This window comes from Poromitra crassiceps, assembly GCF_964638095.1.
Source record: "Poromitra crassiceps genome assembly, chromosome: 4".
NCBI classification, from domain to species: Eukaryota; Metazoa; Chordata; class Actinopteri; order Beryciformes; family Melamphaidae; genus Poromitra; species Poromitra crassiceps.
This window is the reverse complement of record NC_139626.1, coordinates 62,463,851-62,489,879: the sequence shown is the minus strand read 5'-3', so window position 1 is coordinate 62,489,879 and position 26,029 is coordinate 62,463,851. Positions and strand designations below refer to the sequence as shown.

The window sequence follows — 26,029 nt, the reverse complement described above, 5'->3', positions numbered from 1 at the left end:
TGAAACAAAAACAAAAACAAAAACATGACCTCTAAGGTTGTCAAAAGTATCTGTACTTTTGTGTGAAGCGGATACAGTACTCATCTGCGACAGGTATCGATAGCATTGAGAAGTATCAATACTAAAAAAGTTAAACCGATATTCATTGGCAAAAGTATCAACATCAACAGTGCTTTCCCTTTATGAAAAATCAATCATCAAACATCCTACTTACTTTCCCCTCCCTATCATTGGTGGGCATCTGTTGCTTCAACAAGCTCAAAGTGTTCCGATAGGCTGATGACTAGAGCAGGGGTAATCTGCTGCGTTGTGATAGGCTGATGAGTAGAGCAGGGCTAATCTGCTGTGTTGTGATAGGCTGGTGAGTATTGCAGGGGAAATCTGCTGTGTTGTGATAGGCTGATGAGTAGAGCAGGGGAAATCTGATGTGTTGTGATAGGCTGATGAGTAGAGCAGGGCTAATCTGCTGCGTTGTGATAGGCTGATGAGTAGAACAGGGGAAATCTGCTATGTTGTGATAGGCTGATGAGTAGAGCAGGGGTAATCTGCTACGTTGTGATAGGCTGATGAGTAGAGCAGGGGTAATCTGCTGTGCTGTGATAGGCTGAGTAGAGCAGGGGTAATCTGCTGCGTTGTGATAGGCTGATGACTAGAGCAGGGGGAATCTGCTGCGTTGTAATAGGCTGATGACTAGAGCAGGGGGAATCTGCTGCGTTGTAATAGGCTGATGACTAGAGCAGGGGGAATCTGCTGCGTTGTGATAGGCTGATGACTAGAGCAGGGGTAATCTGCTGCGTTGTGATAGGCTGATGACTAGAGCAGGGCTAATCTGCTGTGTTGTGATAGGCTGATGACTAGAGCAGGGGGAATCTGCTGCGTTGTAATAGGCTGATGACTAGAGCAGGGGTAATCTGCTGTGTTGTGATAGGCTGATGAGTAGAGCAGGGGTAATCTGCTGTGTTGTGATAGGCTGATGAGTAGAGCAGGGCTAATCTGCTGTGTAAGTGCAATGTTTTTAAAGAGTTTTATCAGGCCTAGATTATGGAGAAGTGTTGTCTGTCCGTCCATCTGTCTTCCTTCATTTTTATTCCCCTTGATGTGTTCTCATTCACCCCCCAGAGTCAAAGATCCAGTTACACACGGACCTGTTGACACCCATCTGAAGGAGTTTGTCACAGGTTTACTGGAATAATATTAATTCTATAAATATGATTATCATTCGGCAGAACTAAAATCATGAACAGAATACAAGCAGGAATACATTGGCCTCTAGGTGCTGCACGCACACACACACTCACACACACACACGAAGTGGGAATCACCAGATGCTGGGATACTGTATGTGTGAATGAACAACATTGATTTTATTTTTTGTGCAGCATTAGTTAAAATCAACAATCTCACTTGTTAACTTAGTCCATGTAAATGTCCATTATTGCTTTTTTAAATTAATCTCATTAGCCTACCAAAGTTTTTTTTTTTTTTTTTTTACCATAATAGCCTATTAGTAATAGGTAATAGTAATAGCCTATTAGTAATAGGCTATTACCTTATTTTGCTCTATAAATAAAGCAAAAGTACACGATCACTTTGAAACAAGATTTATTTTTCAAAAAGAACATTGAACATATCTCAGAACAGAAATACTAGTATGAAAGAGACAGAGTACTTTTATCCCCAAACTGGCCAAAGGCAAATCACGGTGTTAGTTACAGTGTTAATTCACATAAATGACGAAAAACACATGAGGTAGGTAAAAAGTCAGAACATGGAATAACAAAAACTACACTACTACTATATAATGTACTATACAACACTACACTACACAACTACTATATACTATACTAGAGAAAGGCACAATTGAATAAAGAGTATAATTTATAACTGATGATGATGGTTTTAACTTGACAACATAAACATTCTAAATTGCCCCCAGCTTACTTCCTGTTGCAGTGTTTGCCAATTCACCTTATGTTCAGATGCGGGGGTGGGCCAAATTCTTCCGGGTCGTGTTAACACTTCCGGCGGTCACGGCGCCAAATACGAAAGAACGTCATGAAGAAGAGAGTTGTTTTTGTAGCGGACAGCGCAGGGTGTAAAATAAAGAACGTAGCCTACTACTTTGAGCTCGGTACACAGCAAGCAAGCGAGTATCCACTGTTAGCCAGGTCAGATAACGTTATCGTCGACAAGGACGAGCACTTTCTTGTCAAACATACCTGGACTCCAACAAAGAAAGCTTCAGATGGTTTTCTCTCCTCCGAGCGCAGCTCGAGCCACTTACGTCTATAAGACCCGCAGACGTTAACGTAATTCCCTGGAATGCGAGACTTAACGAGCCAGTTACATGGCGTTGCATTCTTAGACATTTCCGTTTGCTTTTATTTGGTATGTTACATGTTACCTACAATTGGCTAAATTATTAGTTAGTTCAGAGTTAGATGATATTGGAGCAGCGCAGCCATTTTCTTTTTCTTTGCCGGAAGTCGTCACACGACCGGGTCAAATGGGCGTGGCTACATAAGGTGAATACAATGGCTGACAGGAAATACGCTGGTTTCAAAGTGTTCCCTAGCGACACAATTCTGTGAAAACCGTCTATAGCTATTAATCAGCGCTGGGTATTGATTCAATTCTAATTCACAAGGTCTCGATTGGATTCAATCTCGATTCGGTTAGGGATATTTCAGTTACGACACCATTTTTTGTCTGAGGGGAGTCCCGCAGTCTCAGACTTTGAAAAGCCCTGACTTAGACTGTAGCTTGTCAGTCAACATCACCACATGATAAGTGAACCCTGATTCCACTCGCTCCCCTGTGCTGCTGCAGGCGGAGCAGTCAGCGCCGACGCGTGAAGATGAACTAAATGCGTTATATTTTCTACAAAAAAGGAAAAAGGACGGTGTCGGTGGCCAAGTAATGTATTCAGTGTGACACCGCCCGGGAACACCGGCGTGAGGGAGGTGGAGAGGTGGCTGGGTTCAGTTCATGGAGGCTTGACGACTAACTTTTTGCAGCGTCTATCTATCTATCTATCTATCTATCTATCTATCTATCTAATAATAATATTATCTATCTATCTAATAATAATATGATCTATATATCTATCTATAATAATATGATCTATCTATCTATCTGTCTGTCTATCATCTGTCTGTCTATCTAATAATAATAATAATATCTATCCATCTATCTGTCTGTCTATCATCTATCTATCCATCTATAGTCCAGGCATTTTATGCAAATATGTGGGTCAACCTCACACTAATTGCAACAAAACCAAACTCAACTGATTTTGTATCCTCAATATGTCCTCAATGAAGGAAAAAAAGTGTTAAGGAAATGTATGAAGGGAAAGTTTTGAAAATGACCTAAATATGATGGTAGCCTATGGAAGCCTTTTTTTTTTTTTTTTATGTGCCATAAATCTCATCACTTATATCCTGTATGTGTTTTTTGCTTCAAGGAGAAAATAAAATAAATAAAATAAAAAATAAAAATAAATGTTAAAAAATAAATAAATAAACGTTTTTGGTAGCATCAAGGTCATTTTCAAAAATTTCCCTTACATTTCCTTAACACTTTTTTTCCTTCATTGAGGACATATTGAGGATACAAAATCAGTTGAGTTTGGTTTTGTTGCAATTAGTGTGAGGTCAAGTGACATTTTTACTGGACTACTATCTACACAGAGAGATGTCTCTGTATCTATGTACTTTCCCACAGAGTTACCACATCAGGCGTTTATTTGCAGAGTGCTTCAGTTTGGTGCAACGCTTGCATAACACAACAGGGTGTTCAACGCACCGCCGTTTCTGTTTAAACAAACGTTTTGGCGGAGCTGAACTCAGCCCGCCCTTTGTTCAACCCGCGGTCCCGCGGATTAGAGCGATCAGAGCAGGTGCAGGCGGAGAGAGAGAAAGAAAGAGAGAGAGGCAGACAAAGAAACCAAGCCAATCGGTAACCGGCTAAACGCTAAAGTGCTGTGAGTGAGTGTCAGTGTTTTAACGCTGATGCAGAGAGAGAGAGAGAGAGAGAGAGAGGGAGAGAGAGCGATGATAGGAGAGAGAGAGAGAGAGAGAGAGAGAGAGAGAGAGAGAGATGATAGGAGAGAGAGAGAGAGAGCGATGATAGGAGAGAGAGAGAGAGACAGTACCTCGCAGTTTAGGGGGGAACTTTGTCAGGCGTAATTCCCTGAAAAACGAGTCGTCTAATATTCAGAGCAGTACGGTATGTTGTCAAAGAGGTTTCATTTGCACCAGTGTCATTTTTATCACCGTTCATTCTAACCAGCAAAGCATTTTTTATTTTGTTCAACCAGACATTGTCCTCCCAGCTCCTCCCAGCTCCGTCCCCCAAATTAATTCTCATCGCGCCTGCGTCTATTTTTAACGTTCCCGGGAGGACGGGGGCTCCTTAGTGTCGAGCCTTGCACGGAGGAGTGGCAGGGAGGGCAGTACGAGGTATGAGCCGTGTAGAGGTGCTCTTTGCAGACGCACCTGTGACACTTGTCGCAGGTGAGGTAAGTTCTCACTTTGTTGGCAGTGCAGAACGGGCACAGCCTCCTCGGGCCTGTTTTTTCCGGGCCTGCTTTGCCCGGGCCTGTGCTGCTCGGGCCCGCGCTGCTCGGGCTGCTCCACGGCGCCTGTAGGGCCTCCACCATGAGAGTGGAGTCTGGCGGCATGCGGGGCCGGCGCTCTCTCCGCAGGATGTGCGGCGTCACCAGCATTTTGCCCAGCTGCTCCAAGAACACCCTGCGTTTGTAGCCCTTGGCCTGGTTCCAGGAGGGATCCACAGCGGTCCACAGCACAAAAGCGTTGTAGGCAGAGACGTCGAGCATGTTGTAGAAGAGCGCCATTGGCCACCGGTTGGTCTTTCTCTTGCAGCTGTAGGTGCCGACAACCTGCAGGCAAAAAAAGCCCAAAGAAAAACATTATTCTTGGGAAAAACAATAGGCAAGAAAATACTGAATTAAAGCCAGTGTTGGGGGTAACTCATTACAAAAGTAACATATTACATGTATGTAATATATTACTTTTAGCAGTAACTCAGTAATATAACTTATTACTTATAGGATTTCAGTCATATTATACCAGTTACTTTGTCAAGCAACTCAAGTTACAAATTGAGTTAAAAATAAATAAATCAAAGCACATATTTAAAAAAGATACAATCATTTCCTAATCAAAGTATATGTTTTTTATGCAAATAACCACGATAGATGACTATAACAAAGGAAAAGAATAACATTTAGAATGTTTGATTGTTTACACTGACTTCAAGGCGGTTGAAATTATTTGATCGGGATGGCACTCAGCGTACCTGGCAGCGATGTCATTCTGCTGCTGCTGTTGTTTTGGTCAAAGTAATGCAAAAGTAGTGTAATAAGTAACCAGTTACTCTACACAGACAGTAATATTGTAAAGTAACTTATTACTTTCAAATGAAAGTAACTAGTAATATGTAGTATATTACATTTTGAAAGTAACTTGCCTAACACTGATTAAAGCACTAAATATATCAAGACAAGCACACAAATTCAGTAAGAATAAATGCGTGCATAATACAGAGCTATGATTAATCGATTAGCTGTCAACTATTAAACTAATCACATTTTGATTATTAATAGTATTTCGAGAAGTGATGAATCAGTTTAGGTAATAAGAAGAAATCTGCGACACCAGCTTCTTAAATGTGAATATTCCCTGCTTTCTTTACTCAGTAAAACTAAAGATCTTGGGGTTGAGGACAATTCAAGACAACCGAGGAGGTCACCTTGGGCTTTGGGACACACTGATCGACATTTTTCACAATTTTCTGACATTCTATAGACCAGGGGTGGCCAAACTTTTTTGGTTGTGGGCCGCATACAGAAAAATATAAAGAGTCGCGGGCCAAACAATATTAAGCGCGTCAGTTTTCGCGGCAAAAAAATTGGTCCAGAAAACCCTTGTGCCATCAAAAATTTAATTTATACCTAAATAAATATATGACACATAGTTTATTGATGCGCTCACCTATTACAATGGGTATTTCTGTCAAATTTTATTTTCCTGTGCCAACAGGTTAAGACAGAGATAATTTAACATAACATTAGTATTAAACATTAATTCAGTATATATATATATATATTTTAATAAATAGACCAGGTCAGGGTGCCCAAGTATAACCCATTTTCAATGGTTTTAAATTGAAAAAACGAAATGGGGGGAATCCGTTTTTTTGTTTTTGTTTTTCAGTTTCTTTTTCTTAATGTTTTTGTTTTTCCGTTTTTTCCCCTGTTTTCGTTTTCGTTTACCATTTTAAACTTTGAAACAGAAAAACAGATTTTTTTTTTTTTTTTTTTCTAAATTCATGGCGGGCCACTTAAAAACGGGCAGCGGGCCGTAGTTTGGCCACCCCTGCTATAGACCAAACAACTCATCGATTCATCGAGAGAATAAGAGAGAGATTAATCGACAATGAAGATAATGGTTGCCTGCAGCCCTAGTGAAAATGAATGCGCGACGCCACATACCTTATCCAGGTTGTCGACCCCTCCTTTGCAGCGGTTGTAGTCCAGTATGATCATTGGCTTCTTGTGCTCGGCGTCACTCACACTTGGCTTGCGGTGCTTCGTGCTGAGCAGCATCACGTTATTCCCGCGCATCATAATGTACGACACGGCTGCGTGCGTCTGGGTGAAGGCAAAGAGGGACGACTGCGGCGCTCTGCCCTTCATCTGCAGCATCTTCGGGGGAAGCTCTGACTTGCTGTGCCGAATGGTACCGACCAGGGAGATTTTCCTTCTCAGAAGCTCCTCCCCCAGTGCGTAGGAGGTGAAAAAATTATCACACGTCACGGTGTGGCCCTGGAGCCCCTCCGTCATGTCCAGGACCACCCGCTTTCCCTGGTTCACCTCCGGCGCGCTGCCGGCAGATTTCCCCGTGTAGATTTGCATCTTCCACGCGTACGACGTGGCGACGTCGCAGGTGGCCCAGATCTTGATGCCGTACCTCGCAGGTTTGCTGGGCATGTACTGCCGGAAGCCACAGTGGCCTTTGAACGCCACGAGCTGCTCGTCGACACAGACGTCCTGACCCGGGTTGAATAGAAGCGGGAGGCGCTCGACCCACTTCTCCCAGACGGGCCTGATGGCAGCGAGCTTGTCGTCCCTCGTACGACGGCGTGCACGTCGTGTCCGTGTGTCGTCAAAGCGCAGGGAGGCGGTGAGGCGTTCGAATGTTTTGTGGGACATGGTGGCCCGGAAGACGGCCCGTCCGGTGTGGGCGTCCCACAGGCTGCGGGTCGACTCGTTGCGTGACCTGTACACACCGGCCAGAATCAGCGTCCCGAAGAACGCCTGCAGGTCAGTGGCGTCGACGTCTTTCCAGTCTTTGTAGGAACGTCTCCCGCGCAGGTTTGTCATATCCAGAAGGATCTGCTGGATCTCTTCTGTCACGAAGAGGTCGAAGCAGGACTTCAGACTGCTGATACGGGCGATGGCGTACCGTGTGGGTCCCGGGGTCAAATCCAGATGGGGAGCGGCTGGATGTATGTTGTGGCCTTTGCAGCGCGCCGTCTCAGCGTACGCGGGAAACCAGACAATTTGCCCGTTCCTCGATTTCCACGCTTTCCCAGTCTCCCCGCGCTTGTCATCCGAAGGACCCGCGGTCGCCTCCATGTCCAACCCGCAATCGGTGGATTCGCCGGAGGTATCCGGCTGCAAGTCCAAGGCCTGCATCACCAAGCAAGTTCAACAAAGTCAGGGTATCGCTGAGTTGGCCGGCTTCACTAAACCTAACATTGGCGATCCAGATAACCGGACCTATGTAGCTGGTTAGTAACTGGCTCTGTCAACCCATGACTTACCTATCCAGCTGTGATAGACAATCACATGCAACATGGACACATCCAGAGCAGACAATTCAGATAAGGTATTGCAGAGGTATTGTAGCCTGGGTAAACCCAGCCCCCACGTGACCTGCTCTCAGAGTTCGCGAACAGGTCTGAGAGCAGGTCGTGAGGTCAGTGACCTAGAACTTTGACCACCAAAATCTAATCAGTTCATCCTTGAGTCCAAGTGGATGTTTTGAGCCAAATTTGAAGCAATTCCATCAAGGCGTTACTGAGATAACATAATGCCTCCGGCGGAGGCATAAAAAAACAGCCATGTCAAAATGTATGCTGTATGCTGTATAATGCTGTATGCATTAACAGCCAAAATTACAAACATAGCCAAAAATGCCCCATAGTGCGACACAAGGGTTGAGTTACTTCTCAAGGCAAATTTGACCAAAAACAAAATGCAACAGTCGGACTTTTCGTTAACAACAATACTCAACTGTTCTGGATAGAGAACCTCGATCTTCACCACTGGTCTTCCTCCTCCTCTTCCTGGGCGTTTCCTCCGCCTCGCTGAGCTCGCTCCTCTTCCTGGGCATCTTTTCTTCCGCCTGGCTGGAGGGCTGCACGGTTATGGTCTAAATGATGATGATCACCATTATTTTGATCAATACTGAGATGAGATCACAATTAATTAACACGATTACTCTTCGACTTTGGGAACATCATGCATTTATTGAACGAATAAATGAATAAATAAATGAATAAATAAATAACACTAGATTTCTTTGAACTGTTATCTTCTACCAAGGAAGGTTTAAACCAGACTTTTCAATATAGAGACATCTCAACTTCCAGTCACTTCCTGTTAGGGATGTCACGAATACTAGAATTTCTACTTCGATAACGGTACGCAGGAAAATATCGATACTCGATACCATTTTCGATACCACGGAAAGGGGGGGGGGGGGGGGGGGGGGGTTGACGACACATCAAGAGGCATAAAAAATAAACAAAGACAGATGAACAGACAGACGTACGTTTCTCCATAATCTAAGCCTGATAAAACTCATTATAAACTTTGCACGTACACAGCAGATTACCCCTGCTCTAGTCATCAGCCTATCAGAACACTTTGAGCTTGTTGAAGCAACAGATACCCACCAATGACAGGGAGGGAGAAATCAGTTGTATGTTTGATTTTTTCATTAAGAGAAAGCACTGCTGGTAATAATATACAGATGAGTATTGTATCGGTTTCACATTTTTTGTATTGATACTTATCGATACTATCGATACCTATTGCAAATGAGTATTGTATCGGTTTGAAATTTTTTGTATAGATTTTTTCCGATAGTATCGATACTTTTGACAACCCTACTTCCTGTATCTATTTCGCCACTGCCACGCCCCCTTAGGAGACCGGTCAGCCAATGAAGTTTCATACCACTGACAGACAGCCAACAACTCACAGTGCTCTGTGCCGTCTCCCCCCTCCTCTGCTAGTGAAATTTCATCTCCTTCGCGTTCATGTTGCTGTGATCGCCTTAGCAGTTTATGGCTCTCAGTGACTGAGTTTATAAAAAACAAACTATAACTAAACATTCGATTGTCATGTTGCTTATTAAATGCAATACAAGTTGGATTTAGCCCTGCAACGCCACATAGGTTGCTGAGGCTGCCTTTTAATTTGACAGAGCCTGCATAATGATACATGTCGATTCAGCAGTTTGCCATGAAATCAAACCGGTTTAAGCTCGTACACCGGACGGGACCGGCAAAACCGGTTTAAGTTCGTACACCGGACGGGACCGGACCGGCAAAACCGGAAATGGACCCATGCCTAGCGGAGCCTGGAGTGGGGTGTCACTGACTGCCACACATTTTTATCTAATTTACCTAATGGCAATTTGCCTCGTTCTAATTGTGTTCAGTGTAACGCTATGATCAGAGGTGGGTCCTTTTTACACCCACACTCTGGGGAAAAAGTTTTCTATCAATAGTAGAATTACATGTAAGACCAGGTTTGTTGTTTATCTTTTGAAGTGTCCTTGTAGACTGTGCTATGTGGGTAAAACCACAAGAGAGCTAAAAGCACAAAATCTGCATGTCAGAACACAAGAGCACTATTAGGAACAAAGATGAAACAGTCTTCAGTGGCGAGACATTTTAATTCTGCTGGCCATGATGTGTGTTCACTCAGGTTTCAGGGAATTGAATGTGTAGCACCTTTGAAAAGAGGTGGTGATGATAGGGACAGAGCTCTGCTACAGAGAGAAGCTTTCTGGATCCACACGCTGCAGACTGAACACCCTAAAGGCCTCAATGAGGAGTTGTTGCTTGGTTGTTTCCTGTAGGTACTTTTTAACTTTAATTCAGAATTTTCTATCTTGTCTACTTGACCCCCTGTTTGTATATTCATGTTTCTGCCTGTTCTTAGTGAAGGGCTATTGACAGGGGAACATATCCGACTGGGCCTTATTTTATTAAATATTTAATTATCTCTATTTGTCAACAAAGGGAATGCGGAACGTTTTATCCCATTTTTTGATTGTGGGAAGCCAAATCTTGATCACGATTAATATTCGATTAATTGTGCAGCCCTACCTCGCTGATCTCCCTCGTCTTCCTGGGTGTTTCCAGCCAAGCCTTTTCTGGCTCCTTGGCTGAGGAACTGGACGTAGCTGGACGTCCATCTTCATCACTCATCCTCCTCATCTTCTCCCTGGGTGTTTCTTCTGCCTGGCTGAGCCCTGGCTGTTGGGCTGAGGAGCTGGCAGCGCGCCCGGCCCGCATGGTGCTGCTCGCTGAGGGCGCTCTGGCTTTCTTCACAGCTGCTTGAAGGAAAGGGAAAGGAAACGCCAGACTTCAGCAGCTTCTTGTCACAGAGAGGCAAAGTGAACGTCACTTCCTGCTTCAGCCCTGTACCAGGGATTGTCTTCCGCCATTTATTTTCCCATAGCCATTTAGTAAAATGCTTCTAAAAATAATTTTACTTGGTCAAACCAAACGGTTCAGCTATATTTAGAATCGGGAGAGTCCATAGAACATTTCACTCAGACCAAAACTTTTTGGTCCGAGTTAAATGTTATGCGGTCTCCCCTGTTTGTAAATATATCTGAAACGTTTGGTTTGAACAAGTAAAACTATTTTTAGAAGCATTTTACGAAATGTCTATGGGAAAATAAATGGCGGATGAACATCTCTGGTACAGTGCTGAAGCAGGAAGTGACGTTCCACTTTGGCTCTCTATTGTCCGCCTCAGACTGCACTATAGACCAAACCTGTGTTTTGCACCAAAAACATGTTTCATCCCGTTACAAAGTCGGGCATTTTAACATGGGCTGTATAGAGCACCGCAGGGATGACATTTTTGTAGGCTTAACCAGAAATCGCCGCCATTTTGGTTCGTCAGCAGAAAAGTCTATGGGGTTTTAGAATGGGGAATTCACTTCAATGCATCAAATAAGGTCTGTGGATAGCAAAAGTTTATGGGAACGCAAATTTGAGTTCAGCAGAATAATCTTCACAAACGTTAATCACTTTTATGCCTTTTGAAGCGTCAAAAAAAACGCATTTGCGTTCCAAAAGTCATAAAAGTGATTCACGTTTGTGAAGATTATCCTGCTGAACCCAAATAAACGTTTGTTAACCACACTGTGACTGCACAGACCTTAATTGATGCATTGAAGTGAAATCTCCATTCTAAACACTCATTCACTTTTCCCTTTTCGAACCCGGAAGCATTCCGGACTCATTCCAGCGGTGTTCGATGCCTACTGCACCCAGCCCCCAGTGGCCAGTCGATGAACTGGAGCTTTCAGGAACACTTCCTGGACTTCAGGTGGGTCTTCAGGTCTAAGCTTGTCCACTGGTTGATGAGAGGCAGCCTTTGTGATATGCCATGGTTTCACTGGCTTGCTAGCCATCCCTAGACATTATGAGCCTTGACGTTATCATTAATGCGAGGTGCCCTGGCTGTGAGTGTATTATGGGTGGACACATTTTCTTTCTTGTTAAAGTATCAAAAACAGTGAAAACGTGTACCTTTAGGGGTGAAAACGTGGACACGGTACCTTTAGGGGTGCAGCGAGGCTTCTTGGGAGAGACTTCAACGTCCATCATCCAGGCAGGTAAGACCCTCTTCTTGGCTTCAGGAGGAGCAACACTGTACTGCTCCTCCTCCATTTGGACAGGAGGAGTAATGCCACACTGCTCCTCCAGTTCTTGTGACAGTGCAGTACCCTAAAAGAAAAGGACAAAAAAGGCCACTTGTTGGAGCAGTTGGGGGTTCATTGACTTGCTCAAAGGCACTTTGATGGCGGTAGTTGACGAGGGAAAGGAGAGCAGAGCCTCAGAGAGTGAGGGCAGACACCTGATTTCACTCACTTCCTGCATAGACTCGCTTAGCCGTTGTAAAATCACTAAACCATGGCCTCCTGCGAGCTCATTGCTTCATTTGAAACCTGAAATATACAACCTGAATATACAACCTGGAAAAAAAAAAATATATATATATATATATATATATATATATATATATATATATATATATATATATATACATACACGTGTGTGTGTGTGTGTGTGTGTGTGTGTGTGTGTGTGTGTGTATAATATATAGTGCATTAACAACTGTGTTGGGCAAGTTACTTTCAAAATGTAATATACTACATATTACTTGTTACTTTCATTTGAAAGTAATGTTTACAATATTACTGTCTGTGTGTAGAGTAACTCGTTACTTATTACACTACTTTTGCATTACTTGCATTACCAAAATAACTATATTACATGTAATGTATTACTTTTGTAACGAGTTACCCCCAACACTGATTAACAACAGGGACTTTTATTTTGGTGGGGATTGGGGAATAAATTCTACCGGAAGTGACTTTCCTTATTGTGGCTACATTGACGCAGCTTTACTTTGTAGTCAACGCTGCTTCAGAATGTAAACAGACTGTGAGGGGGGAGGTGCTACAGGCCACAGGCAGAGCCTTCTGGTCCAGCGAGAGGAATGAAAACATGCAGTCCATGAGCACAACAACAGCTCCTTTCCTTCCGTGTTCAGGCAGTGATCAGTCTTACCAGCATGGCAGCTCAGCAGCTACCTTGGCCACAGCTGACCCGTACCACCACGCACTGCAGACTGAGAGAGACCCACTCTGCAAGAGAAACACCCGCTCTGAAGAGGCCAAAAAGAGGACCACATTTACTCGATTATGCTCGATCGCTGCCCCACCTCTCTGGACAGCGCTGGCAAAAACACACACGCACTGGTTTACTCCAGAGCCGAGAGAAATGGGGTTTGCACTTTACACACACGCCGTGCCCGTGTTAACACAACCCATGAACCAGCAATTTTGGTGGTTTGTAGTAAACCTGACGCTGATGCACAACCAATGCACACGGAGATCTGATTGTGTTTAACCGTTTAACTGCTCCCGCAGGTCGGATTCAACTGAATTCACTCACTCAAGATAAGCACTATTATTATTTTTTCTCGTAAAAAAAAAAAAGCAAACAGGAAATGTAGGTGCATATAGAGACGAGAAACCCTGAAAGGGCTTATTATGGGTCTCTACCTCAGAAAACCAAATAGCCTAACAATAAACCGTTACAACATGTTACAACATGGTTACAACATAAAATTCACTCACCAGAAAAGTTCACTCTAGGCTTAATATTACTCTCCTAAACTTGTGAAAACACAAAACAGCACTCCTGATTCCCATGCACTTTGCATAGAAAGAGAGAGAGCTGACATGGGAATAGAGTAGATCGCTTTTTGAATATCTAACTAAATAACAACCAACAATAAGTGTTGCTCGAATGCACTGAAGCTACTATAGCAGCCCACATGGTCCAAGCAGGTCTATCTGCAGCAGCCTGCAGAGCAAGACACGCCCCCACCAACCACTATTGTTTACAGGGGCCCCAGCCCCCTCTTATCTCACCGCCTATAGACGGCCAAAGTCTCACACACTTCCTGGTAAGGCATAACCTGACGCTGCCAGATGGACGGTATAGCTCCACATAGTTTCACTACAACAGTCGATCTGGGAATGCAGTAATCAGACACGCTGACGGAGGCGGGCACTTTTTCCAAGCTACTTGGCAGGTGATTGGATGACCCATCTGTCTATCACCGCTGGTGGGTCTTGACTTCAACCAATCAGATCGCCATGCCTCTGACGTCACGTTTGCGACCCGGAGGACTCAATAGGACTACAGAATAGCTTTAGCATAGCAGCATCGCAGCATTTAGCAGTTAGCATGGAGTTAGGCGATTTGTGCCGTTTGTGCAAGGTAAATATGCGCATAAATGGCATATTATCGAGTACCACAAATATATTTGGTAAAAAGGACGCCAGCGGAAAAAATGTCAACGAACGTCTGATAGCGTTAGGGTTAACGCTATCGAACGACGCCTCACGACCCAGTAGGATCTGTAGGTCGTGCTATCGCTCGCTGAGTAGAATGGAAGATTCCTTTTCCAATTTAAGACGATGGGAAGAAGCTGAGAAAGAAGCAAGACCAGCTCCAGAACCAACTACTTCAACCATCGAAACACGACCGATCCCCGACGACAGTGGCGAGCCAGCTGCATCAGTCAGGTCAGAGAAACGGGACAGGGAGCCAACACCTTCCAAAACACCAAGAGACAAAAAGAAAATGCGTCCCAAAACACCAATCCAGACACCAGCTCACACCCCTCGTCTGACCCCAACCCACAGGTTGGCAAAGCCAACAACTGCGATGCCTGCACGGCGAAGTCTGACAGAGGTAAGTTTGTATTGTGAAACATAACGTTGAAAATTGTAGCCTCCCGTTTAACCTGTACCTGGCGCTGCCAATTGTTTGCTGTCTAATTGTTAGTCTGATCTAATGATCTTGCGCCAAACCTGTGGCCTTTGATTTTTTTAATTTGTTATTTCTTCTAGACTGTTATTGCTTGTTATTGCCATGCATTCCTCTCTATGGATGGAGTTAGGATGGAGATACACTTCCCTTTCTTCTCACCATGCCCACAGCCCATCCCCCAATGCTACCTACCTAGTGAGGTGGGGGGTAGGGAGTGTAAACTTTAGAGCAGACTCGATTCTCATGTGATTGCCCTGTGCAAGTGTCGATCTGTGATGTGCACTTAAATCAGTCATACAGTGTCAGAAACAGTCAATGTGCAATAAACCTTTCAAACCTATCATCCACTTTACCTACAAAATCGAGATTATAATTTGGAGTTTAACAGTTAACTACTTACCCCAGATAACACATAATTTAACCTAATCTAACATGAATAATTGCAGAATTTATTCCAGCAACTTTGCATGCTGCACCATTGCGGTCTTTGCAAATTTCAGTGTTGTTTACATCCAGCTATATCCAGCTTTTTATGTATACGGTGTACTGTATATTTAGCAAATATTTATGTTTGACTCTGTTCAGCTTTGTTGTCCTTGTTTTGAGCTGTATTCGGTGTCAGTACATTGAGAGCCACTCAAAGCAGAGTAAAAATCGTTTTATGTGAACAAATACTTGGTCAATAAAGCTGATTCAGATTATGATGCATATGAAATAAGCATAGTGGCAGTAATGGTTACTTACTAATGAACCCTCTGCTTTGTCTTTCAGGTTACTATCAGGGGTAGAAAAACAGTGTGCGACAACAACACAGCAGGGATCGTGGAACACATTACAAGGGGAAATTGGAGGTCGGCAGCTAATCTGATAGTTAGACACCAAGAGCTTTTTGGAGAACTCAAGGAAAATGTCCTTCAAGTCATAGAGGATGAGACCAAAATACTCTGTAGCCAAATGAACGGTTTCATGCTGTGGCGGTCATCAGCAGATGATATGAAGGCGTTTTCATTTGAGAACTTGTTGTCCGATCTCCAGCGTATGTCACCATTCCTTTTTTCCATTTTTGACAAAATCACAAACCAGTCTCCCCATTCCACTGCTGCAGCTGCTGCTATAGCTTTGAGAGGAAGGCAACCCAGATTATCAGCTTTTGCATACTACGTGAATAGTGTCCTACAGTATGGCGGGGCGAAGAAAGCCGTTTTTAAAAGGCTATGCAAACTGGGCATAACAACATCGCATACAAACGCTGTATTAAAACAACACCAATTGTCCAAAACGTGCGGCGAGGATTTTCACCTCCTGAAAGTAGCCAACGAAATCTTCCTAACCTCCAACCGAGTTGAGGAAGACAGAGACACAGACGCTGCTGGCCAAGCAGTAGAAAACACTTGCAGGACAGTGGATGCAGCTGGAACTACTGGAACAAGCCCACTAAGTGACACTGCGGGTGCGATGGACCTTGGCAGGGCTGCCCAAAGCATGGAGCAGTTAATCTTGTCAGGTGAGAAAGGCCAGACATTAGTTTTGGTGTTCATGGTTTGTATTGTGACTGCAATGGTATCTTTTTCGATGTGCGATGCTACTTTTATGTGTCCATTTATGTGTAAAGATTTTTAAATGTTTGTTTTTTTTGATACAGAGGAAACACAAAGCGCGTCGGAGAACACCATCTCCACACAGGGAGCTGCTGGCATCCCCAGTGCCACTTTACAGACATGTCCGCAGACTGAGCTGGGAACAGGTGATGGCACAGCTGAGTTCACCTTCACTTCATTAACAGATGCTGAAATGGCAGATCTGGGCATCAGCTTCTTGCCTGTAGCAGCACCATCAACCCAGTCAACTCCACCACCCACATATTCAATTGTATTTGACAATGTGGACTTCTTCATACGCACACACCACCAGTCTATCAGCCAAGCAAATAAATCAATCCACTGGACCCACCACATGGCTGTAGAAGACAGAGTGTCCACCAACCATCTCAGCCAGGACAAGCCCACTCGGCCAATTATGGACTATGACATCGGGAACTCCCTCCCTGGTCCTGAGACGCAAGCCCATATGCGCCGCGAATTCATTGTCCTGGGGAGCCGAATCCTGACACAGCACCTAGATGCCTTCAAGCCATTATCGACTGTGGTGGTTCATCACATCCCTCACCAATATTCATCGATAATGACAGAGGCCTCCACCCATGTAAGTATAAAATGAAGTACGCTGCAATTGTGAGTTATACGTTCAGTTAACTTTGTGGGTTGAGCAAGTACTGACTACAGTACTGGCATATAACTTTAACGCAAACCTTTATGCTATTACAAGCCATATATTCTCTCTTCATAGCACCCTCTTGGACTTCTCTTCAAAGATGAGAACAAAACTGGGGACTTGGTGGATGTTCTACAGCACCTCCAGAAAGAGTAAGTATGAACTAAGGCAGGAGTGGGCAAAATCTTTGGCACATGTGTTTCATAAATTCCAAGGCAGGTCACTAATTTATCTGATGTCAGTATTTGTGCATTTCAGCAGGCATTGTTTGACGCAAAGTGACACCTGCACCAACTTATTGCTTTTCTACTATGCACATACATTGATGTGGTGCATTAACATATTTCATGTAGGTATGTTCCAAAGGGCCCACATGGAGTGGTGGCGAGCGTATTGGTGGGCGGGGACAGGCTGTCGGAGGGGACCAGTCGGAACATACAGTGGGCCTTTGCTGAAGGAGAGAGCAGTGAAGACAGACTAGAAGGCCTTGTCTTCAAGTTTGAGGATTGGCATGCAATCCGAAACCTGTTTGAGGTAAGTGAGCTCACTCAATGTATCAGCTCAAACTGATTAATCACAGCAATAGAGATGCTGCGATCCGATCATGTGATCGGATATCGGCGCGATATCAGCCAAAAAACATGGATCGGATCGGATCGGATTCCAGCGAAAATGACCGATCCAAGGCTCCGATATAAGCACTCCATTCCATGACTCCGCTCCAGGATTTCTATCCAGCATGCAGCAGCAGCAGCAGCACACAGAGGCCGCGTTGAGCCTAGGATGGCCAGGGCCAAAACGTCAGACACACCCGTCCTTAACCTATGTGCGATTCGAAATCACGCGTCCGCACCATAGACTGGCAAACATGGCCGCCCCCAGTGTGGCTGTCTGACAGTTTCAAATTATAACAAAACAACCACTATTGCAATTTGCAATACATGTCCCGCAAGGTTTCTGAGATTAGGGGAAAGTCTGAGCTGGCGTTACGCTAAACCAAACGTGGGGATGAGGCAGCGGATTTGTTTTGGCGTTAACGTTAGCTGTTGTGATGATGGCTAACGGGGCTAACGTTAGCTAGCTGGTTATCTAGTTGCAGGGCAGCGTTCCACAAGCTTGTTGTGACCAAAACCCCCGCATTTAAAGCATTTCATACTCCCAGAGCTGGCGTAAAAACCATAGAGAACCTCATGCATTAGCCTACTCAAAATGAAACGTCCAGGGTTTGTGTCTCCAAAATCAACTAACGTTAACGTTACATGCAAGCTAACGTAGCTAGCTGCGGAGCACTCGATCTATAAGGAAAACGAATGCGCACATAGCCTACATAATTGTCAACATCACATACATGTATTTTCTTTAATCTAGACTACAGGCATCATTTTTCAGTCAAAAGTGAAACGACACAGATATGATGGCGTATAGTGAGGCTTTCCATGCCTCACTATAGAACTGGCCCCATGCAAAATTCAGACCGCTGTGATACACTTTACTAAAAAAAAATATTATATCACAATAGTGATGTCAGATTTGCTTAGTTCAGAGCTATGGAATTTTAAATCATCCATCTTTGCTCACAACATTTGCCCTTTCTTCTTCTTTTTTACCCCAGGTGTGCATAAAATACAGGTTAAGAACTTATGGAAAAGTCATGGAAATGAATTAGATGAACTAAATCGTTTACATACTATATTACCAAAGCACACACATACATACCTAACCCTAAAAATGTTTGTTGCCTGCTAGCTATCAGACAGCATAGAGAGACTTAAATATGTGCTGTATCGGTATCGGATCGAAATCGGTATCGAATCGGGTATCGAAATTTGATCGGAATCGGATCGGTTTTGAGCTAAAATATCGAAATCGGATCGGAATTGAAAAATCTCGATCGCAGCATCTCTACACAGCAATATGGATTATCAGCTGATTCTTCACCCACTACACCCACAAAACAATGTTTTCAGAATTTGAAATTACTTATCTATGCCTTGACTAAATAGACAAACTATTTAATTTCAATTCCTTCTACATGAAATAGTTTGCTTGCTGTACTAAAACGAAAGTGCATTTTAGATCTATCACAGGATATTTTACAAAGAGGATTCTGCACGAGACCATGGGACACTGTTATCAAATATGAACAAGTTGAGGTAAAAATAAACGCCGTCATAATTTTAATTGTGGATGATTGATGAGTGATGTATGAGTGTAGATTGATGACGCATGATCGATGACTGATGATCGTGAACATGTGTGGTCTTCTCAGTAGGTTTTTTTTTTTTATGTCAATATGTTCTGCATGCTTGTTGTTATATCGACATTTTCTCAGTTAAACTGCATTGTTAACTAGTCTCCAAATGTTTTTCAGGGTTGTTATTTTCACTGATGAACTCCAGCCACCATGAATTACGGCTTGGTACTTCATCATCACGACTAACAATGCTCTGTACTGAGGGGAGGTAAAGTCCAGCCACAATGAATTCCGGCTTGGTACTGCTGGGGGGAGGGGGTGGTAGACTACTGACTCCTGACGACTGCTGATCGATGACCTGGGTTTGTGTATGTGTTGTCTGTATATATTCATGTGTGTGTCCTTCTCCTACCGGATCAAGTACAAACTCCTTTCCATCACCTCTAAAGCCCTTTACCAACTTCACTGAGATCCTCTCCCCCTCTCCCAGTCCCTCAGACCCACCTCTGCTGGCCTCTCCACCCCAAGTCTAACCTCTGCAGCTTTCTCTAGGGCAGCTCCCAGGCTCTGGAATCCCCTCCCCCCTGACATGTGAAAATCTGAGTATTACAATATTTCTATCCCACCTCAAAAGCCATCTCTTCTCCACCGTCTTCTCCTAGTCTCCCAACTCTCATCCCCCATCCATCGCTGTCTGTCTGACCCATGTTTTGTCCACTGTTTGTTTGACTAACATCGTCTCCTCAGTGTTTACTGTACAGCGTCTTTTAGTTTATGTAAAGTGCTCTTTGTTATTATTATTATTATTGTTATTATTAGTAATGTATGTATCACCACGGCGCATCAGGTTAAAAAAGTCCAGCCACCACACATTTGACATTAGTCTGGTGGTCCTCTACACATCAGTAATTCCGAGCAGCTTGCAGGGGGTACTTGGAAAGATTTAAGATTACAATTTACTTTCAAAATGATAAAAAAAAAAAAAGTCATTCCAAGTCATTTCTTAAGCCCAATGTTAAAATGGTACGTGCGTGCTGCAACTATTCCCCCTGGCAAGTGTCAACTATTAAGCTGATAAATGGCATAAAAACATTCAGTTGCTGTCACTCCAGAAACAGGTTTAGGGGAGTCTGGTGACAAAAGGAATAAAAGGCCAAGCAAGTGAGGGGGTAGGCCTACTATTGGCATGGAAAAACAGCTTAAGGGGTACATAAGACATAAAAGGTTGGGAACCACTGCTCTGCATGCCATCATCTCCAACTGCTTTATGTGATTATTGTTCTGCTTCTGCTTCTTCCTGCTCCTCTCCATGTTCTCATCATCTTACAGGTGCAGCAACGCGAAACAAGGTCCGCATGCTGCATTCAATGCATATAAAGAGTTTGTGCATAAGGACACTGCTGCTCTCTTTCTGGCTGCCACAATGGACCATTTCGGATTGAAGGATGTCACAGGTATACAATTTATCCTCATCACTTAAACAGTGGAGTGCAATTATGGTCACATACTGGCTGGTCACTATATATTCTTTCTAAACATCTTAACCTTAATCTTAGTAATAATTTCAATAGGAACTTAACTTTTTAAAAGGTGAACACTGACAGATAAATAATCAAATTCGCCACCCACTCAGTGGTAAATTATTAATTTCAGTCAAAAATCTCCTGCCCACTTTCACATCCAACATTTGGCAGGTGAAAATTCCTTCCCTGCTATGCTTCTGAATTATTAGTTTTGAATTGTTTAAATATCATGGCTCTTTTGTCATGTGTATTGCTTCCACAAATATCGAACTGTAATTATCGTTTCTTTTACTATTATGTTTCAACAGATGTCCCGGACGGCTTCATCCCCGACCACATCACGACTGGTTCACCAGGTGTGAAAAGGAGCTGGCTGCATGAAGCCGTGTCCCAAATTGTCGACCGGTTTGTCATGTTTAATGACATCCCAGACCTTGTAACCGGTGTCAGAGACAGCGCCAGCGACCAGCCTCTACAGGCGAAGAAGCTCCCATGCCGCATGCCAGGTTGTCCCATCACGTACAAATACAGCAAGGCCAGGGAGAACCACGAGAAAAAAGAACATGGCTTAACAGTACCTTCTGGGGTATCAGATACAGCTAGGCCTACTTCAGTGGACCACAAAAAAAGCCACACAGAAGCAAGACTGAGCTTTGGCTTCTTGCTGGCCAACATGCAGGATGCAGTGAAGGAGGGAGATGGGGAGAGGTTGTTGAGGTTGTATACTGTAGCATTGTTATTCTACAAGGCCCACGGTCACAGCCAATATGCTTACAGTACACTCCTGCTGACCTTGCAGATCAAAGCCACTCTTTCCCCTCGCTTGGCACACAGTTTGACCTGGAATAGGTTCTGGAATGGGAGAGGAGGGAAGGGAAAGAATATCCCCCTCGATTTGCACATGGAACACCTCAACAACTTCTTGAAGTCTTTCCTGAAGCGCAGCGGTCCAAACATGACCGAGAAAGCAGCAGACAGGGTCAGCAAGTCCATTGGCGTCCTAAAGGACCTGATGGACACCACAGACACAGAGCTAGATGTCTCAAAGTCCTGCGGCACACATAAAGCAAGTAACCAGACAGAGGACATCCTTGCACTTGTTGAGGTTGTCAGAGAGGCCGAGCTCTTCAGAGACCAACCAGGCAGACATTTCACAGCGTTCCCCAATTTCCAAAGAAACCTGCTTTCCAAAGTGAAGCACATTGAGTTGTGGGCCTGGATGAGGAGCAAATTGAAGGAGTGGAGGGAGGTCCCCATTTGAAAAGGGACTAACAAAAGAAAGACAGAATTGCTTACGCGTACTCTCCGCTCACAGGACGGTAATTATCTTACCGTCCCTAAAATTAAGAAAAAATCAGCAGGTATTTTTTTTTTCTTTTTCTATCTAATCTAATAGCTGGTGAATAAACTTAGTCCTGAACTGTTGAGCAGGCCAGCACCGGTAGCCAGCAGTATCAGTCTAAATTTAGACCTAGACTACCTAGACCTGAATTAGCAGTATAGTCTCGGAGGGGAGGGGAATAGAATTAGCAAGACATATTTTCTGTGAAGCCCTCTGAGACATGCTTGTGAATTAGGGCTATATAAATAAACTTGACTTAACTTACCCAGGTGTTGGAACTTTTATCTGTAAATGTGTATCATAATTGTATATACTTAATGTTTGGATTTGATTCAGTGTTTTCATATTAAACTTTTTTCATTTACTTCAATGTTTTCATTAAGTCTTTTACTTCCCCCTGTCCCTTCTCGAACAGTTATTGAACTGACCTTGGAAAAGGTCTTGTCTATTTACCTGTTTTTGTTTTTAAAACGGTTTCATGTTCTTTGTTCGAGACAAATAAAGATCAAATCAAATCAAAATTATGTTTGCTAGTAAATCTATTCCAGAACAAGTTATATTTCTACACTATCTGTAAGTTAGTTCATGTGTGTCACTGTTCTCAATGTAAAATGGCAAATTTGGATTAATGCTTCCATAATCATTATTTGAAAATGTAATAGCTGAAAATAAAACACCATCAGACCGTTTTGAAAAACACAAACTTTTAATCAATCGCTTATATGGCAAAACCAATTTATTCATGATCATTTATCCAACTAAACAAGTCCACTGAACAAGACACTCCAACGGCTGAAGTTGACACCCCATCTCCAGAGTCATGTACAAATCAGAATCAGAAAGACTTTAATGATCCCTGGGGGGAAATTGGGACAAGTTACAGTAGCTCGCTCACAGAACACACATAGCATAAAATAACATAAAAATAAACCGTAGTAAATGCAATATTAAGCAAATAAGCAGAAAAACACAACATAGCATAGAATAACTAGTAAATGCGATAGAAGCAAAAAGCAAAAAAATAAGTAGAATGTCTAAGTAGCAAAATACAAATACGTAGAGTAAGTATAGTATACATTCCGTGTCAATTATCATTATTGCACGTGACATATTGCACAAGAGCCTCTAATGGCCTACTGCGTAATGCTATTCCCACGAGTCTGGGCTGCTGTTTGTTGATTGTTTCTCAAAGTCGTCCTCGTCTTCCTCATCAAAGTACCCAGTATAATCAATGTCTGGCTCAGTGTAGCTATCCTCTTTGGGAGTAGGCTCTATAGCCTCAATATCAGCAAATACTTCACTGATTATTAGCAGTATTTCTCTGGCATGTTTTAATCGGAATACTGGAAGGTTTTTAACAATGTAAGCCAAGTCAAATATGTGTGTGCTGTGTTCTACTACTGCATCAATAAGTTCAGCACTGAATCCAGTACATGCTGACTTGCTAGTGTAGACATGTGCAGTGTCTTTAGCTAAACAGCTCATGTATTCCTCTAACATGTCACGGATTAAAGATTTCTCCTCCTGTGTTACCACTCTACATTTCCCTTGAATGCTAACATCCTGTTCTATTACCTCATATTTGGGAATAGGCTCTGCACAACCTTCAGTTTTACATGCACATACTGAGTGGCAATAGGTACAGCACAGATGCCCTGGCTCAACACTTGTGGTCTGCTCTTCAAAATGACCGTACAGCGCTTTTCTGAAGCAGCTCTTGGTGCCTGTCTTTTTAAGTTCTTTAACATCTGCATTTACCATTGCAGTATTTTTTATGGCATACAAAACAGCATGTGACTGCAACCCATTTCTGCCAGCCCTTCCAACCTGTTGAACAATGTCTTCAACATCCCCTGGCAAGCCATACATGACAACATGTGAAACATTTGGAAAATTCAAGCCCATCCCAAGAGCTATTGTTGCTACGACAACTCTGCAGCTGCCCTCTCCATTAAAAGATGCCAAAACCCGGTTTTTGTTCTGTGGCAGTGTGTTACTGTGGAACATTCCTATCAGAAGGTTTTTAGCCTGACGATCTGGGTCTCTGTCGACCCAAGCATCTTCCCCCAGTTCAGCTTTAAGATAGGTGAACACTTTTCCTACTGCCTTAAGTGATCTGCAATAGATTATGATGGGAGACATTGATAGACCCTTATCTTTGACCTCCTTCACTACCCAGTCCATACAGTCAAAGTTGTCGTCAGGAACCAGACTCAGTCCTAGCCTGATGTTTTTCCGGTTTGGGCTAACAGTCACTTGAGTTGCAGCCTCCATACTCAGCAGCTTGGTCACACGGCCTCTGTTCTTGGTATCAGCAGATGCAGTCAAGGCTAACACAGGTGTACCTGAAAAACAAATAAATGCACACATGCATCAACAACAACCCCTCACATACAATCAATGCAGATCTGAGGAGACTTACCCCCTTTTCTGAATTACTATTAAGTAATAATGGATTTCTTCAAGGAGTGTTACTGAAGTGTATTTCAAAACTCACCTTCTTTGACAATGGATCGAAGCTCCCCTAGCTTGGCAAAGCTCTCTCTGAAGGCTGGCTGCTTTTTGTCCCCCTCTCCCCTGTTTGAAAGAAAATGATATACAACAATGAGTCTTGGTAATTAAGTTTACCAATAACGTGCATAGTTGATAACAGTACAGCAATACAGTTACAGTATCAGACTCAGTGTAAGATGTAGTGTTTAATGTCTTATGTTGTAGGTTCAGATAAACATCAAACACTTCATCTTACAGTAAGTACGAGACTGTAACAGTATTTTTATAAACCTGTTCATCTTCACCGATCAGTTTTACAGTCGTTTAACATTATATTATACAACCATTAAACGTTTAACTTACCATTTGTATGTGACGTGAACTTCATCGACGACAATCCCCACTAGGTTTTCACGGTACACTTTTGAGGAAAGCATATTCCGCCATTTATCGTTAAGTAGCCAAGACTCGGGACTACCAAAAACAAGCTGGCATCGCCCATTGAGGATGTCTGTGTGACCGTCAATATCTCCGAGTTGCATAGCAGTGACTCCCAGCTCCCTCGCCTCTTTGATTTGATCTGCTACAAGGGCAGCCAACGGAGACACGATGATCAATATAGGATTGGGCTTTGTCCCCATTTTCTTAACTACCAGCGGAGCCAGTTGGTAGATCAAACTCTTGCCGAATCCAGTCGGGAGAAGAGCAAAAACATCTTTTCCACCCAGAAAAGCCTTCAGTGCAGTTCTCTGCTCTTCTTTCAAGGAAGAAATGTTGTCCAGTTGAGAAATAACTGAAGTTATTGCTGCATCTACGATAGCCTCGCTAGCTTTAGCTTCCGCAACGGCAGCCATGTTGAGGAGTGAAAAGAACTACAAAGACCATGTACCCACTACTTGCCCAGACGCTTCTCAGTAGCGTCACACAGAAAGCCCGCCCAAGGCTGCCGCTGATTGGTCGAGCCGGCTTGGCTCGACCAATCATCCTTACTGCCTGGTTATGACAAGATGGATTACGTCGAGAGAATCTCTTCAGATCTCGCGAGGTTATCCATCTTGCAAGCAAGGTTAGGTAAGGCATACGAACCAAGAGATTACATCCGCCATTCATTTTCCCATCTGCATTTTGTAGAATGCTTCCAAAAATGGTTTTACTCTGTTAAACCAGGCGATTCAGGTATATTTAGAATCAGGGGAGACCACTTCATCACCTGACCAAAGCTAAAAATAATAATAATAATAATTGTGGATTAAAATGTTTCTCTTGACATTTTGTTTTGAAGTTTTGGTCCGAGTGAAATCTTATATGGTCTCTCCTGATTCCAAAAATAGCTGAATTGCTCGGTTTCACCAAGTCAAACTATTTTTATATGCCTTTTACTAAATGTCTAACCCAGCGGTTTTCAAAGTCTGAGCATGTGGGCCTCCCCTCATACAAAACTTGGGGACAAAGCCTCCCCGTACTTTACTTGCTTAACGTAGTTTCGCTAAATTCCTGGATGCCTATGGGAGCATT

At 43.3% G+C, this 26,029-nt stretch overlaps 2 protein-coding genes across 3 annotated transcripts in view; one reads left to right on the top strand and one right to left on the bottom strand.

The window, feature by feature from the left end:
* Positions 1-26,029, bottom strand: part of aplf (aprataxin and PNKP like factor) — a 79,449-nt gene that overhangs the window by 14,229 nt on the left and 39,191 nt on the right. The window contains exons 5-7 of one of the 2 annotated variants that reach the window (XM_083635731.1): positions 11,901-12,069; positions 10,432-10,658; positions 8,325-8,462 (exon numbers count right to left, since the gene is read on the bottom strand). In XM_083635731.1, the coding sequence (XP_083491857.1) occupies positions 8,325-8,462; positions 10,432-10,658; positions 11,901-12,069 (534 nt within the window). The remainder of the gene's footprint in view (positions 1-8,324; positions 8,463-10,431; positions 10,659-11,900; positions 12,070-26,029) is intronic. The other variant, XM_083635732.1, reaches the window with a different exon arrangement.
* On the top strand, positions 16,147-21,940 carry LOC310774928 (uncharacterized protein; the record flags this gene model as incomplete). Its single annotated transcript, XM_083635018.1, has 5 exons — positions 16,147-16,195; positions 16,334-16,893; positions 17,038-17,114; positions 20,486-20,610; positions 20,988-21,940. 5 exons carry the CDS (start codon positions 16,147-16,149, stop codon positions 21,938-21,940), a joined length of 1,764 nt encoding a protein of 587 aa, XP_083491144.1.